Source organism: Emys orbicularis, chromosome 6 (genome assembly GCF_028017835.1).
Source record: "Emys orbicularis isolate rEmyOrb1 chromosome 6, rEmyOrb1.hap1, whole genome shotgun sequence".
Classification (NCBI taxonomy): Eukaryota; Metazoa; Chordata; order Testudines; family Emydidae; genus Emys; species Emys orbicularis.
Window position 1 is genome coordinate 112,341,305 of NC_088688.1, and position 16,800 is coordinate 112,358,104.

Consider the following 16,800-nt stretch of genomic DNA (forward strand, 5'->3'; position numbering starts at 1 on the left):
GGTTCATTACCAGAACAGTTCTGCCTAATCTTTGCCCTCTAGAGCCTTGACCATGCTGGATTATAGTGTGAACGCCATTGCCCAATGGTTAGATCAGTAATGTCAATCAACACAACATTTATTTCAACTCATTTCATTAAGAAAAAAAAAAAAAACACTAAAGAAGAGTACCTGAATGAATATTATTTAAAGAAAACTGACCCTCATAACATTCTCAATAATTTGGTGAATCATAACCAGCAATAGTAATTATTCTTGGATAGGATTCCTTTACAGCTGGGGAACTGAAAGGATATAACATTGAACTGAAATCTTCATTACATTGTTTAGATATGGTATAAGTGTACATTTAGGGCAAATGGATTGAGTATTTCCAGGTTTACTATAAACTCAAAATCTGGGAAACTAAATGGGGATGAAACAAAGTAAAATAATTGATGGAGGGGATGGGGAAGATGATGAAAAAGAGGGGTGGGGTGGGGGTGCTAGAGAAGGTACCAGGATGGATAGTGCCTTAGACAGAAAACGAAGTCAAACTTCTCTATTGAACTTTGCCAATTCAAGAGTGTAAAAAGTCTCCAGGTCCAGTTAAGTGATTTGCTTGGTATCAGGATCCCAAAGATGGATTTGGTTCCGGAACACTACAATTATGAGTGTACCTAAGTGGTGGGCAGTGGTGTAGGGTAAATGCAAGTAAAGCAAATGTGCCAACATTGTTACAGTGTTGCCAAAGTTCAGTGTTGGAATTTAGCTCTTGAGTGAATTCCATAGTGACTGAATAAAGTATATCTGTTTTAATGTATCCCAGCTGTATCTTCTGTGGGGGTTTTCTGCAGTAGTGAGATCAGACACTTTTCAACTTCCTCTGCTATCAAAAAACTAAGCATCTTACCCTCGTTTTTAACTTTCAAACTATCAGGGAAGGAAATAAAGTAGTCTAAACCCAACCTTTTGTCTAAAGTCCTTGATCTATTGAATTCAGTCATCTTTCCCACCACATCTTTGGTGTAATATGGAAAAATCATCAGCTTTTCCTTTTCATGTTAGGGCTTTTTAAAGAATGAGTTTCTTAATATATTATTTTAAACATCTTACAGTTAAGGCCTGGGGCTTTGCATTTGGAGGGGTTTTGGTGCAAGAGAGGTGTGGGCTCTCTCAATATCTACATTCTGATCAGGGGGAAGACACAAAAGCTCTAGCAGCATAGTGGATAAAAATTCCAGAGGCCTCCCTTTTTCCATCTCCTCTGGAAGACCCACCAATTCTCAGATTGTTTCTCCTTGATCTTCCTTTGAGATCATTAACCTTTTCCTACAGTGCTTTAATAGCCATTTCCTGTTGCTTTGAGATTATATTCATGGTACTCACTGTGTCTTTTAGCAAGGAGAGTCTATTCTCAGCTTCCCCGTAGTCTTGATTCCAAGCTTTGCAAATTAGTTTGATGTGTACTAGTAATATGTTTGATCTCAGTTATATCTTGTGATATTTTTCTCAAGATGTCCATTCTCTTGAGATTTGTTTTAACCAGTCCATAATTTCATCTAGTCTCAAAGTGGTGGACTCTCCTGGCTGCAGGAGGGCCGTCTGACAACCTCTGTTTTTTAGGATTTTGTGGAAATGTTACAGACAGTGTGAATCCTCCTATTATTAATAGTCTTATTCCTCTTTTTTGGTAGGCAAGTTTCAGATTTCTATTATAGGACTTTCATGCACAAGACTTTTGTCAGCACACAATTTTTATTCTGATATTTAATAAATGTGTCAGGGCAAATTTAAAAAGCATCTATTGAATGGAAAACTTCTGGTATTCTTTGGTTTTCCATCAAAAGTAGAGTTAACTGTGCAGCTTGTGAAGAATATTTCTGCTCTTTACATTATCACTTTTGGAAAGGATAGGGACTGTGGCTGGTCTGGATGTATATATAGTAACACGTAAGGAGTACATTCCTTGACGCTGTCTCCAGAATATCAAATTTGATTCATTTCATGGAACATGTGGGACAGCCCCTTTCTGGATTTTGGGGCAGCCTGAATCTGCTGCCTATTAGGCTACCTAAGATCATGGCTCTTCTGAGCATACATATGGGTGCAAGCATCAAACAGCAGTTAGCTATATACATTTAACTGGTAATGTTCAAGTGTAGGTGGAAGCTAGAGGAATAAGTAAGGAGGAAGTATGCTTTATTATTACTTATTTATATCACTCAATAGATGTGCATGGTGATTCACAGAACAAAGAGACAGATTCCCCGTCCAGAAAAGCTTACAATATAAAGAACAGAGGAACAAGAGTGGTTGTTTGAACTTGGGAAAGTGATTGCATAAGTGGGAAGACAAGAGTGTTATATGGGCCACATGGGAAGCTAGCATTGGAGTCTTGGTGGTTAAAATTTTTATGTTATTAATCATTTTCATATGTTTAGAGCTATAACTTTATAAAAGAGCTTGAAGAACTTTGTTCTGAGATGGACTTGAGAGGAACGAACGCATGGGGAGCAGCATGAAAAAAGCACATAAGTGGCTGTGCGAGAAGAATATAAAGTTGGCACCCAGATTAACAATTTGCATTGTGCAAAAGGATAATAAGCACAGCTGATGATTATATATGCTAAAGATTATGATAAATTAAGAATTAATTTAGCAGATACACTATTTTTAATTCATTTCACTGCACAGCAGTAGGTATAATGTCAATGTGTTAAATGTGTGTCACATTTCCCATGGCCTCAAAACTGTTCTACAAAACATGCAACTATACTCTCAAAACAAATAATTAGGTGAATAAATGCAAAGCAGATGTGACTTAATTTTACATGTGCAGTTTTGGGGGCAACCAAATAATTGTTCCTCAAATTGTCAGCTCACAATGAAGATACTTTAAAAAAAATATTTTCTGTTGCATAAAAATAATCTTAAAATGAAATTGACTAGAAATTAACTATGAACAAAAGTGAAAGTGACTGTATTTTCATTTGCCAATCTTGAGAAAAATGAAAAAACCCATAGCATAAGAAGTAAAACGTAAATTATTTTAAATCCTTTCATTTATAAAAGTTAAGAGCAGGAAAGGAAATTTGCTTTTTTAAAACAGTGATATCTAACAGTGTAGCATACTGTGAAAGGGACAAAAACGGTGGGCACATTAAGTCTCTTGCATTAAAGAACAGCTGTGCAAAGGACCCCAAAATGTGGCCGCTTTTTGTCACAACTATGACAAACATAATTCAGCAGCATTCACTAATGATGATATCCTTCTGCCTCTCATTCACATTTCCATTAGAAACACCATTTTACTAATACCTTTTTCATTTGGGTAGAAATTTTGATTTTGGGTGAAACTTTGTATTAAGTTTTGAGATAAGAAGCCAGTGTCTTTTTTTGGTAAAGAGAATTTAGTGCCAGGAAGATCAAAGGTGGCCAAGTGATGGCCCTGGAGACTGAAGTACTCAGTTTATTCACAGAATAGGTACAACAGCAGTGCCAGTGTAAGTTTCCTCATACTACCTGCTAATGTTCTTTCACCCTTAGAGGACGTCAGGGCTGAACTGTAGCTCATGCAATAGGCCCATTCAATCCTTGGCCTCTGCTGAGAATATAAACAAAAGTGCCAATTGTGATGGTAGTTTTTGTGATTTGGATACTGGCCACTAGGAATCATCTAAGGGCTATCAGCTGTTCTCCCCCATTTCCCTGCTTGTAACTTTTTGGACTGATGTATTATTTAACATGTGCTATATTACATCAAAAATCCATTTCTAAATATTTCCATGTAACGCATGGCTCATCAAAAAAGTGGCAACAGAGTCAAAGGGCTGTCTAATAATGACTATATTATTATGACAACATATAAAACACACATTCATTAAAATTATTGAATCTGCATTGTTGTGTCATTCTCATCAATTATGATTTTTTAAATTACGTATTCACATGTTTAAATACCATTATTAAACATATAATGAAAGAAGCATACTTTTGAAATCTCCATCCCCAAATGTCAGTGGATAAGCTCCTGGCTTTTCAATCTTGTACATTTCTTCTATAAAAATGATTTTGCAATCATTTATTACGTCTTCTGGGCCTCTGGGGAGGGAAAAAAAAAAGTATATTTAATTTTGTTTCTTTGATTCCTGTTGCTATAATTGATAAACCTTGAGGAAGAGCTATAGCTAATAATCAGTGCCAGTTCTGATTTTAAAAATCCATAGAATGTTGGACTGTGGTTGTATTTACTTATTGCTCATTTTAAGCTGTCACAACCATTACATGCAGCACTGAATAATTTGGTCTAAACTGACAATAATAATTCAACATAACGATATAACTTTTAACAAAGTCAAAACAATTAATAATTTACATCAGCACAAGGTAAATTAAATAAGCTAAGGAGTATTATCATATTGCAGATCAGCTAGTGCAAATATCAAAGGCAGCAACTGATAGTTCATTCGTTGAATGTATTTCTTTTTTTTTTTTTTAGTTGTTTCTCAAACAGTTTTGTTATCCAAAGTTAGCAACAGCAGACCAGGCAAAATCAAAAGCTTGCAATGGCAGACCAGGCAAAATCCAAAACACTCAAGAGGCATTATACATTATAGCAAACCTAAAAGAATCCTTATTGGCAATGATATAATAAAATTATACTGTTAGCAGTGACAATGAATAGTGACTTATAACTAGTGTAATAATATGCACTACTGAACTTAAAAGGGAAGAAAAATAATATGGTAAATAGTTTAAATTCTCTTTGTACAAAAATCCTTTCATATGTTTTCAGTGTCTAAATAGTCAAGTTTCTTTTAAGTTTCACTTTAACGCTGACTTCCTTGGATTTCTAAATGTTTCCGAAAACTAAGGCCCCAAATCCAGCAAGAACACATACAATATGTACTTTACATATTCTTACACCCTTGACCTCAGTGGGACTTTTTTGACAGTGTCACAGTGCACAAACTCCCAATGGTGCACAGCTAGTACTTCAAAGAACAAAACACTCATGTTAAATGAGGTGATGGAGGGCATTAATGAGTAAAGATAAAGATTTTAATCTCATACCTCCTACTCCACTTAAATTTTCCCACTCTCCCAACTGATTTTAACTGCCAAGGGTGACTGACAGAAAACTTTAGTCCCTCACTGTGCCAAGATGTCTTTTCAGCTGCTGTTTGTGGAACTCTTGCCACTTTCAATTTTACAATATAAAACTAAATTAGGACTTGTTCACAGCATTACCAATTTAGAGGCAAATCCTGCAAGTACTTACTACTGAGCATAGTCCCATTGACTTCAGTGGGCTACACCTATTAAGTGGTTACAGAATCAAGCTGTTATACCCAAGACGGCAAGTTAGTTTCCCAAGCAAACAGTGCTTCAGGGCCTCAATACTCAGTCTCTATTTGGCTCAGATTGAATGTATACCAGACAAGCAAAACAGCAACTGAGATGCCTGCTGGAAGCATCAAAGTTGCTGTTTTGCTTGTCTGGTATACATTCAATCTGAGCCAAATAGAGACTGAGTATTGAGGCCCTGAAGCACTGTTTGAGACCTCCTATGAAAAACAAACAACGGTAGCGGACTTTCACCACTGACAGATTTTAAAGCCCATTTCATACCAAAAGTGTGACATTCTTTTCTTACTGATACTTGAATGTAGGGCAAAAAAAGAGGAATGAAACAGATGGATTTAATTTGAATTCTGTTCTTTTTTGGTTTTGTATAAGATCAGGAAATGGATTAAGTACCATCTTTTCAAGGAAGAACTGAAAATGGGTTTTTTAATTGAAAAAACTCCCAGTTCAATAACTCTCCTGCCTGAAAGTAATTGCTATGAGGAAACAAGGAGAGGCTTCCAGTCTAGGATTAAAAGGGGGGTTTTGTATGGTTCTGCTGAACCAGGCTGAAAGTGCCACGGCAAAGGTCTGCACTCGGAGTAATTGTAGCAGAGCTCCAATTTTGTGGCTCCTCAGAAGTCTCCGTGCACATGGAGCACCTTTTAACATGCAGATTAGTCAATTTACTCATCACCATAATGCAGTACAACAATCAGAGAGAAGCAGCTCAGTGGGTAGCTTCATTTGGAAAAGAAATAATGACCTGGAAGCTGATTCCCTTAGAGGGAGAAAGATTTCTCTTATTGCTGCCCATTTTTTAAAAAACATTGTTATGCATTTAGATTTAAAATAAGAGAAGCTTTTCCAAGGATCTAGGTGCCCTAGTAAGTCATTAGAGATACAATACAGTAACTCCTTGCTTAACATTGTAGTTATATTCCTGAAAAATGTGACTTTAAGCGAAACAATGTTAAGCAAATCCAATTTCCCCATAAGAATTAACGTAAATGGGGGGGGGAGGAGTGTTAGGTTCCAGGGAAATTTTTTTCAGACAAAAGACACACACACACACATACACATACATACATACACATACATACATACATACATATATATTTTACACACACACACACACACACACACACACACACACACCCAGTATAAGTTTTAAACAAACAATTTAATACTGTACACAGCAATGATGATTGTGAAGCTTGGTTGAGGTGGTGAAGTCAGAGAGTGGAAGAGGGTGGGATATTTCCAAGGGAATGCCTTACTGCTAAATGATGAACTAGTACTCAGCTGAGCCCTCAAGGATTAACACGTTGTTAATGTAGCCTCACACTCTACAAGGCAGCACAAATGGAGGGAGGGAAGACAACATGGCAGACAGAGACAGACACACACACCCTGGGTGAGAGAGAGAGAGAGAGAGATGTGCATCGCCCCTTTAAGTACGCTGACCCCACTCTAAGTACATTGCCTTTTTAAGTAGATCAGCAAGTTGAGACACCAGCTGCTGCAAGCAAGCTCCCTCCATCCTGAGCCCTGTCGTGTCCCCCCCGCTCTATGGAGATGGGGTAAGTGGGGTGCAGGAGCAGGGGGACATCCTGACATTAGTACCCCTCTTTCCCCCACCCCGCACAGCAAACAGGAGGCTCCTGGAAGCAGCTCCAAGGCAGAGGGCAGGAGCAGCACATGGCAGTGGGGGGACGGACAGCTGAACTGCCCGGCAATTGATAGCCTGCTGGGCGGCTGCCGCACAGGGAACTTAGGGGAGCTGCCGGTCCACCCTGGTTCCAAGCCCCCACCAGCTAGCTCCTGGAAGCAGCTCCAAGGCAGAGGGCAGGAGCAGCACATGGCAGTGGGGGGGACGGACAGCTGAACTGCCCGGCAATTGATAGCCTGCTGGGCAGCTGCCGCACAGGGAACTTAGGGGAGCTGCCGGTCCACCCTGGTTCCAAGCCCCCACCAGCTAGCTCCAACGGGCTGCTCTTTCTGCAAGCAGTGGACAAAGCAGGCGGCTGCCAAACAACGTTATAAGGGAGCATTGCACAACTTTAAGCGAGCATGTTCCCTAATTGATCAGCAACGAAACAACGTTAACCGGGACGACTTTAAGTGAGGAGTTACAATGAAATCCTAGCAGCATCTATGTAATCATTTCAACGGGAACTCAGACAGACACATACAGCAACTCTTTTTCCCCGCCATCACTCTTACAGGAAGCATGCCCTCTGCCCCACACACACACACTCTCTCTCTCTCTTTTGCAGCATGCCAATTAAGGTCACTAAATTCAGGCTATTTCAGAAACAAGAGAGCAAGTTCCACAGCCCTGACAGAGAACCTCTTTTATAATGAGCGGGATCCAGCTCAGGTGCTCCGGCTGGCTATACTTGTGGTAATATAGCACAGGGAAAGAGGCGATCCTTCAGGTAGAACGTAAAGCTAGGACTACAATGGATGAGTTCATAGTACTGAATTGGTTCTCTAATTGCACTACCAGAGGCAGAACGTCTGGCCCAAAGATGAAAGTGACTTGACCCAAGCCCCGGAGATTTCATGGAAGCGTTTGACCTACCTCCAGTATTTGCAGGAACAAAAACAAAGCCCAGATTTCTCAGATTAGAGGCAGGTCCCCCGGAACCTAAGCTCATTGTGGTGGAATGAGCATATCTAAACCACAAATAAGGTCTAAAACAGTGAATGTATCTGTATGAAAACTATTATTAATAGGACAGCTGGGTTACTAGGTGATGGGAGAAAGGAGAAGAGAGGGCAGGTTCTCTCATGGATTGGTAACTGGTTAAAAGATAGGAAACAAAGAGCAGGAATAAATGGTCAGTTTTCAGAATGGAGAGAGGTAAATAGTGGTGTCCCCCAGGGATCTGTACTGGGCCCAGTCCTATTTAACATATTCATAAACGATCTGGAAAAAGGGGTAAACAGTGAGGTGGCAAAATTTGCAGATGGTACAAAACTACTCAAGATAGTTACGTTCCAGGCAGACTGCGAAGAGCTAAAAAAGGATCTCACAAAACTGGGTGACTGGGCAACAAAATGGCAGATGAAATTTAATGTTGATAAATGCAAAGTAATTCACATTGCAAAACATAATCCTAACTATACATATACAGTGATGGGGTCTAAATTAGCTGTTACCACTCAAGAAAGTTCTTGGAGTCATTGTGGATAGTTCTCTGAAATCATCCACTCAATGTGCAGAGGCAGTCAAAAAAGCGAACAGAATGTTGGGAATCATCCAGAAAGGAATAGATAATAAGACAGAAAATATCATATTACCTCTATATAAATCCATGGTACACCCACATCTTGAATACTGCATGCAGATGTGGTCGCCCCATCTCAAAAAAGATATACTGGAATTGGAAAAGGTTCAGAAAAGGGCAACAAAAATGATGAGGGGTATAGAACGGCTTCCGTATGAGGAGAGATTAATGAGACTGGGACTTTTCAGCTTGGAAAAGAGGCGACTAAGGGGGGATATGATAGAGGTCTATAAAATCATGAGTGGTATAGAGAAAGTAAATAAGGAAGTGTTATTTACTCCTTCTCATAATACAAGGACAAGGGGCCACCAAATGAAATTAAAAGGTAGAAGGTTTAAAATAAACACAAGAAAGTATTTTTTCACGCAACGCACTATCAACCTCTAAAACTCCTTGCCAGAGGGTGTTGTAAAGGCCAATACTATAACAGGGTTCAAAAAGGAGCTAGATAGATTCATGGAAGATAGGTCCATCAATGGCTATTAGCCAGAATGGGCAGGAATGGTGTCCCTAGCCTCTGTTTGCCAGAAGCTGGGATTGGGTGACAGGGCATGGATCACTTGATGATAACCTGTCTGTTCATTCCCTTTGGGGCACTTGCCATTGGCCTCTGTCAGAGGACAGGATACTGGGCTTGATGGACCTTTGGTCTGACCCAGTATTGCTGTTCTTATGAGAAGAGGTCCACATAATCCAATAAACATTATCCTTCTATTAGAACATAAGAATGGCCATACTGCGTCAAACCAATGATCCATCTAGCCCAGTCTTCTATCTTCTGACAGTGGCCAATGTCAGATCCTTCAAAGGGAATTAACAAAACAGGGCAATCATCAAATGATCTGTCCCGTCATCCAGTCCCAGCATCTGGCAGTCAGATAGGGACACCAAGAGCATGGGGTTGGCTAATAGACATTGATGGACCAATCCTCCATGAATTTACCTAATTCTTTTTGAGCTCAGTTATAGTTTTGATCTTCACGACATCCCCAGGTTATTCCACAGGTTGGCAGTGTGTGGTGTGAAAAAATACTTCCTTATATTTGTTTTAAACCTGCTGCCTATTAATTTCATTGGGTGACTCCTGGTTCTTGTGTTATGTGAAGTGGTAAATAACAATTCCTGATTTCTTTTCTCCATACTGTTCATGATTTTACACACCTCTATCCTTAGTCGTCTCTTTTCTAAGCTGAATAGTCCCACTATTTTCAATCTCTCCTTATATGGAAGATATTCCATACCATTAAATCAATTTTGTTGCCCTTCTCTGTACCTTTTACATTTTTAATATATCATTTTTGAGATGGCGGCACTAGAACTACACGCACTTTTCACAATGTGGGCATACCAGGGATTGATATAATGGCATTATGATATTTTCTGTCTCATTATTATGGTTAAGATTTTGTCAGTTATTTTTAGTAAAAGTCATGGACAAATTGTGGGCAATAAACAAAAATTCATGGAAACCCATGACCTGTCTGTGACTTTTAGTAAAAATAATTTTTTTGGGGGGGGGGGGGGAGGGAGAGGAAGGCTGACAGGGAGATGACTAAAGTACAAGTGGGGAAGGAGGGATGAGAGCCCAAGCCCCACTGGGGGAATAAGGTGGGGAGGTCCAGCACCTGCTGCCGCAGCGGAGAGCTCCAGGGGTCCCCACTGTAGCCCTGGCAGCTAGGAGCTTCGGGGCCTTCGCTGGCTGAGAGCTAAGCGGAAAATGTCACAGAGGTCCCTGGAAGTCACAGAATCCATGACCTAATCTTATCCTTACTCGTTATCTATCCCTTTCCTAATGGTTCCTAACATTGTTAGCTTTTTTTGACTACTGTTGTACATTGAGCTCATGTTTTCTGCGAATGACTCCAAGATCTCTTTCTTGAGTAGTAACAGCCCTCAATTTTGTTTGTATAGTTGGGATTATATGTTTGCCAACATGCATTACTTTGCATTTATCAACACTACATTTCATCTGCCATTTTGTTGCCCAGTCACCCAGTTCTGTGAGATTCCTTTGTAAATCTGCACAGTCTGCTTTGGATTTAACTATTTTGAGTAATTTTGTATAATCTCCAAACTTTGCCACTTCATTGTTTATCCCTTTTCCAGATCATTAATTAATATGTTGAACAGCACTAGTCCCACTACAGATCCGTGGGGGACACCTCTATTTACCTCTCTCCATTCTGAAAACTGACCATTTATTCCTACCCTATCTTTTAACTAGTTACTAATCCATGAGAGGACCATCCCTCTTATTCCATAACTGCTTACTTTGCTTAAGAGCCTTCCGTGAGAGACCTTCTCAAAGGCTTTCTGATGGTCCAAGTACACTATATAAATTGGATCACCTTTGTCCACAGGGTTGTTGACCCCCCCCACCCCAAGAATTCTAATAGACTAATGAGGCATGATTTCCCTTTACAAAAGCCATTATGGTGTTTTTAAAAAGTTTCCATGCAGCTTGCAGGCATTTCACGCTGGTGACAGTTTTAATTGCCACTTAACTAGCTTCCTTATTTTTGTGTAGTTCCTCTTTCTGAAGTTAAATGCTACTGTGGTGGGCTTCTTTGGGATTCTCCCCCTCCCCCATAAGGATGTTAAATTTAATTATTATGATGGTTGCTATGGCCAAGCAGTTCAGCAATATTAACCTTGTGGACCAGATCCTGTGTGCCATTTAAGATTAAATCATGAATTGCCTCTCCCATTGTGGGTTCCAGGACTAGCTGCTCCAAGAAGCAGTCATTAGTGGTGTCTAGAAACTTTAGTTCTACATCCCGTCCTGAAGTGCCATGTAACTAGTCAATATAGGGACAGTTGAAATCCCCCATTATTAATTATTATTATGATTGAGTCTTCTATTTTTAATCTCCCTGAACATTTCACAACCACCATCCTGGTCAGGTGGTCAGCATATATCTTATTGCTATACTCTTATTATTCAAGCACAGAATTTCTATAGAGATTCTAGGATACCATGTGATTCATTTAAGATCTTTCTATATTTGACTCTATGTTCTCTTTCACCAATAGTGTCCGTCTCCCACCAGCACAACCTGCTCTGTCATTCATATATATTTTGTACCTAGATATTACAATGTCCCACTGATTGTCATCATTCCACCACGTTTCTGTGATGCCTATTATATCAATATCCTCATTTAATACCAGGCACTCAAGTTCACCCATCTTAATATTTAGACTTCTAGCATTTGTATACACTCACTCATAAAATTTGTCACTTTTTAATTGTCTACCTGCATGTGAGGTAATTGAATAGGACTCTCTTTTATTTGACTGTATCTCTTCAGTTTCTTCCTCTACTTTACCAACTTCTATCCTCTCCTCTTTACCAGGATATAGAGAATCCTGTTAATAGATCATCCCCTATGGGATGTCTCTGTCAGACCCATGTGCTCCTTCACATCTGTCAGCTTTGCCCCAGCCCTTAGCTTAAAAACTCCTCTACACCCTTTTTAACTTTATATGCCAGCAATCTGATTCCATTTTGGTTAGGTGAAGCCCATCCTCCCTCTGGGAAGAAGTTGCTTGGATTTTTGATAACATTCGACATGGCCAAAAAGAGAGAGAAAGAGATCCTTGTCAAGGTTATAAATTATAGCTCTGAAGATGGCCACAGAGTGAAGTATTTCTCTTGGGGAAGACTGTGGTTTCAGGAAGACGACTGGTAACATGATAGACTGATGCAGATGGAATTCCAAGAACGCTTTGGGGATGAACTTGGATTGCAGTCTCATCACCACTTTGTCCCTGTGAAATTACATGTACAGTGGCATACAGGCTTGCTGAGTCTCTATGCTCACATGATAGTAAGGTGGTATAATGAACACTGCAATAGTTGTTCACAGGCAGACTCCATAAACCACAGGAGAACCAAATAAAAGTCCCACATTGGAGTCAGGTCTTTAAGTGGGAAGCAGGCATGAAGAAGGCCCTTCATTAATCTTGATTCTGAAGCGTGTAAGAAACCTGAATGTGATCACCTGCTGCCAGGTGAACTTAGAGAGCTAAATGCCAGTCCTGCAGTTGCCTCTTTCAGGAGCAACACACAGGCCAGAATGTTTGAAATCTGGGCTTTAACTGGACTCACATTAGTTTGGGCTGCCCATATGAAAAACATTTTCCATTCTGAAGAATTGGTATTTCTACTAGAAGCCTTCCTGCTCTGTATAAGAATCTCTTGCAGCTGTTGGGAGCACTCCCTGTCAGCAATGCTCATCCATATAGCATCCAGGCCATCAGGTGCAGTGACTGCAGGTCTGGATGCAGTATCTGACCCTGGTTCTGAGTCACTGCTGTCTGAGCAAGAGGGAAGGTGTGTAGGTGATAGACCTATGATAGGTACCCAGCCCGACAGCTAAAGCTATCTCAGCCCATCCAAGGCTATCATGGTAAGAGTAGCTTTGCCCTGTCTAATCTTGGATATTATCCTGCGAGTGAGGGGGACTGTTGGAAAGGCATAGGAGGCCTCGAGATCACCAAAGAAGAAAAGCATCTGGCAGAGATTGTAGGCTCTTGCCTCCCCTGGAGCAGACAGTCTTGCATTTGGCATTCTCTACCCTGGCAAATAAGTTTATGGATGGGGTCCCCCCTCGTTGGAATACTTGATCTGATATGGATTTCCACAGCAAGCACTCCTGGTTAGTTACTGTTTTTCTGTTCAAGAAGTCAGCAAGGTCCTTCCTGATCCCTGGAGGATGAAGAGCCGGTGGTATCACCCTGTGTCAACAGTGATATTTCCAGAACTTGATGGCATCCCCCATTATTTGATATAGTGCATTCCTGGCATATTGTCCAGCAGAATCTGCACTACAGAGTTCCACAAAACAGGCAGGAAAGTTATGCAGGCTAACCTGATGACCTTCTGCTCTAGTATGTTAATGTGTAACCTCAGATCATCCAGGGACTCATAAACCTTATATTTGGAGGTGATTCAGGTGGTCAACCCAGCCTTTTCCAGAAGCATCAATAACAGGTGTCATTACTAGGAAGGGGCTTGAAAAAGACCCTTCCTCACATTAAAGGGCTGCAGCCATCTGGTAAGTACTCACAGGACTTGGGACAGGAGAGACAGTAATCTGTTCATATGATGTTTGGATGGAGGAATACACTGTCATTAGCCAGCATTATAATCACCACAGACAGTCTGGCAATCAATGTCACACATACATACATGCAAACATGTGTCCTATTAATCCCAGGCACATGCAAACCATTGTGGAAAGTTTCATCCTTATGTCATGTATGAGTGACTGAAGGAACGTGACTCTATCCTCTAGCAGATATGCTCATGTTGACTGAGTCAAATAGGGAACCAGTAAGTTCTACTGGCCAGGATGATGTGGCAGACCATTTTTTGTAGTTCATCTGGAATCCTAATTGAGACACCAGGGAGAGGACTTCCTCTAGAGCTATCTTGGTCTTGTCCAGCCTGTATTCCTGAGAAATCTCTTCTATAGCTCCTAGATAGCACAACAAAGCCACTTCTGTTTGTAAAAGGTCTTGTGAAAGAGGGAGAGGGAAGAGCGATGGGGAAGGGGTAAGGAAAGTCACCTTCCAGTTCTTATCTCCGGCACCCATCTGTGAGTCATGTCTGACCAGGCCCAGTGAAATGGGGCAAGACTGCTTCCAAAATAAGTGCTCCAGCGACTACTCCTCGTGCAGCTCTTGAACAAGCAGTCAAATGTACTAGTTGATGGGTTTAATAGTCCCTCACACTTCTTGTTTATAAGGGTGATTCTGGGCAATTTTTATACTGTGGCAAGTGTGAGTGAGATCATTCGAAGAGCAGTATCAGTATTACTAATAAAACAGCATCCAATTAAAAGAATGTGTGTGTTCTTCTCTGGTGATAGAATAGAACCACTGCAAACAATTGATATATCATCTTCATTATATTCTGTAGTCTCCAGAAATTTAAAGAATATTAAAGAAAAAGCAGCTCACCACAGACAGTTGTCTTGTGTAGAGCTTTTAAACAAGACGAGAGGAGGGAAAACACCATAACATGTAAGGTTGTGCTCACTAATGAATAGAACCTTGTATTACCACATATAGTAGTGATTTGTGCCATCCGTATCTTTAAGGAACATGTAAATCTCCTTGTGGTACTTTCATGACAGCAATGTAATAAGAACTGCAGTTACAAAAACAGGAAAGTCACTTCAATGGTGAAAGCAGGCACCAGTGGAGTTTACTCCTAATAAATATTCTACTCAGCTTTGTTTGGGTGAGTGGCCAAAAGGATAGCAGTGCAGGAAGTTTATATAAACTGTCGGGGGGGGAACTGTTAACAACCTGAAACTGTTCTTCTTTGAAATGTGATGCAGGCCTGTATTCTACATGGGTGTGCATGCCCCGCACACTGGAGCTGAAGAGCTTTACCTAGCAGTACCTGCAGGGCGGTGCTCATGCCTGGCCATATAAGGGCAGTGCCACCCCAGCCGCCTCAGTTCCTTCACACCAAAAGACAGAAGTACAGACTACAATGCAGAGGGCGAGTCATGGAATATACATCACATCTCAAAGAACAATAGTAACAATGTCAACACAGAAAATGAAGCTGTACTTTGAATTGATAGGGTTGTTCCCTTTTGGATAATTCATAAATACATGCAATAATAAAAATAAATTGTAATAGAAATTACTGGAATAGAGTCATGCTGAAGATAGTGTTAGCATATTTTTTTTAATAAATTTACCTTGAAAATATTCTGTTTAAGTTACTGGAAATTTTGTATTTAAAATGTCCTATTATGAGTAATATTAGTTGCAAATGGCTGTCAGTGGTACATTGGTAAACGCAGACATTTTAAATGCTTTAGTCCTACCAAAATAGAAGAACTCTGCTCAGCTAGTTATCCCTGAAAGGATATCACTTCTGTAAAAGTGATAGATTAAATAGTTATTGAGCTACATGGTCAACTTGCTTAGAAATTTGTGATTAATGTACACATAAAAATGCATAGTCATCTAATTCTGTTACAAAATATTTTTAAACCAAAAAAGCAAACATTAAACAACTCTCTCAGTTCTACATATTGTCTAAAATCAAGATGATGTCCATATCACTTTGTTTTTCTTCCTTTCCTCATTTACTATACTGTATATACAGTACATGCCATTTATTTTATGGAAAGTAAAAAATGAACAAAGAATTATAAAATTGAACTGAGTTCCTAGACAGAGACCCAGGCCACACGAAAGAAATGCTAATGGAAGTTTATCTACTCTCGCAGGTCAGCCACACACAGAGAAAGGTGCTAGTACTCTCTGCACTCTCCATTTATCCCTTCAGGCCGCAAGAATACGATGGGGGCTAATTTAGCTACAACAAGTCAGGAAAAAGATCTTGGAGCCATCGTGGATAGTTCTCTGAAAATGTCCACGCAGTGTGCAGAGGCGGTCAAAAAAGCAAACAGGATGTTAGGAATCATTAAAAAGGGGATAGAGAATAAGACTGAGAATATATTATTGCCCTTATATAAATCGATGGTACGCCCTCATCTCGAATACTGCGTACAGATGTGGTCTCCTCATCTCAAAAAAGATATACTGGCACTAGAAAAGGTTCAGAAAAGGGCAACTAAAATGATTAAGGGTTTGAAACGGGTCCCATATGAGGAGAGATTAAAGAGGCTAGGACTCTTCAGCTTGGAAAAGAGGAGACTAAGGGGGGATATGATAGAGGTATATAAAATCATGAGTGATGTGGAGAAAGTGGATAAGGAAAAGTTATTTACTTATTCCCATAATACAAGAACTAGGGGTCATCAAATGAAATTAATAGGCAGCAGGCTTAAAACAAATAAAAGGAAGTTCTTCTTCACGCAGCGCACAGTCAACTTGTGGAACTCCTTACCTGAGGAGGTTGTGAAGGCTAGGACTATAACAGAGTTTAAAAGAGAACTGGATACATTCATGGTGGTTAAGTCCATTAATGGCTATTAGCCAGGACGGGTAAGGAATGGTGTCCCTAGCCTCTGTCTGTCAGAGGGTGGAGATGGATGGCAGGAGAGAGATCACTTGATCATTGCCTGTTAGGTTCACTCCCTCTGGGGCACCTGGCATTGGCCACTGTCGGTAGACAGGATACTGGGCTAGATGGACCTTTGGTCTGACCCGGTACGGCCTCTCTTATGTTATGTTCTAAGAA

The 16,800-nt window shown here is 40.2% G+C and overlaps 1 protein-coding gene across 1 annotated transcript in view; it reads right to left on the minus strand.

Annotated features, from left to right (window-relative positions):
• The window catches only part of UHRF2 (ubiquitin like with PHD and ring finger domains 2), a 178,798-nt gene that overhangs the window by 65,178 nt on the left and 96,820 nt on the right, over positions 1 to 16,800 (minus strand). The window contains exon 5 of the mRNA XM_065406006.1: positions 3,974 to 4,083. Within this exon, the coding sequence (XP_065262078.1) occupies positions 3,974 to 4,083 (110 nt within the window). The remainder of the gene's footprint in view (positions 1 to 3,973; positions 4,084 to 16,800) is intronic.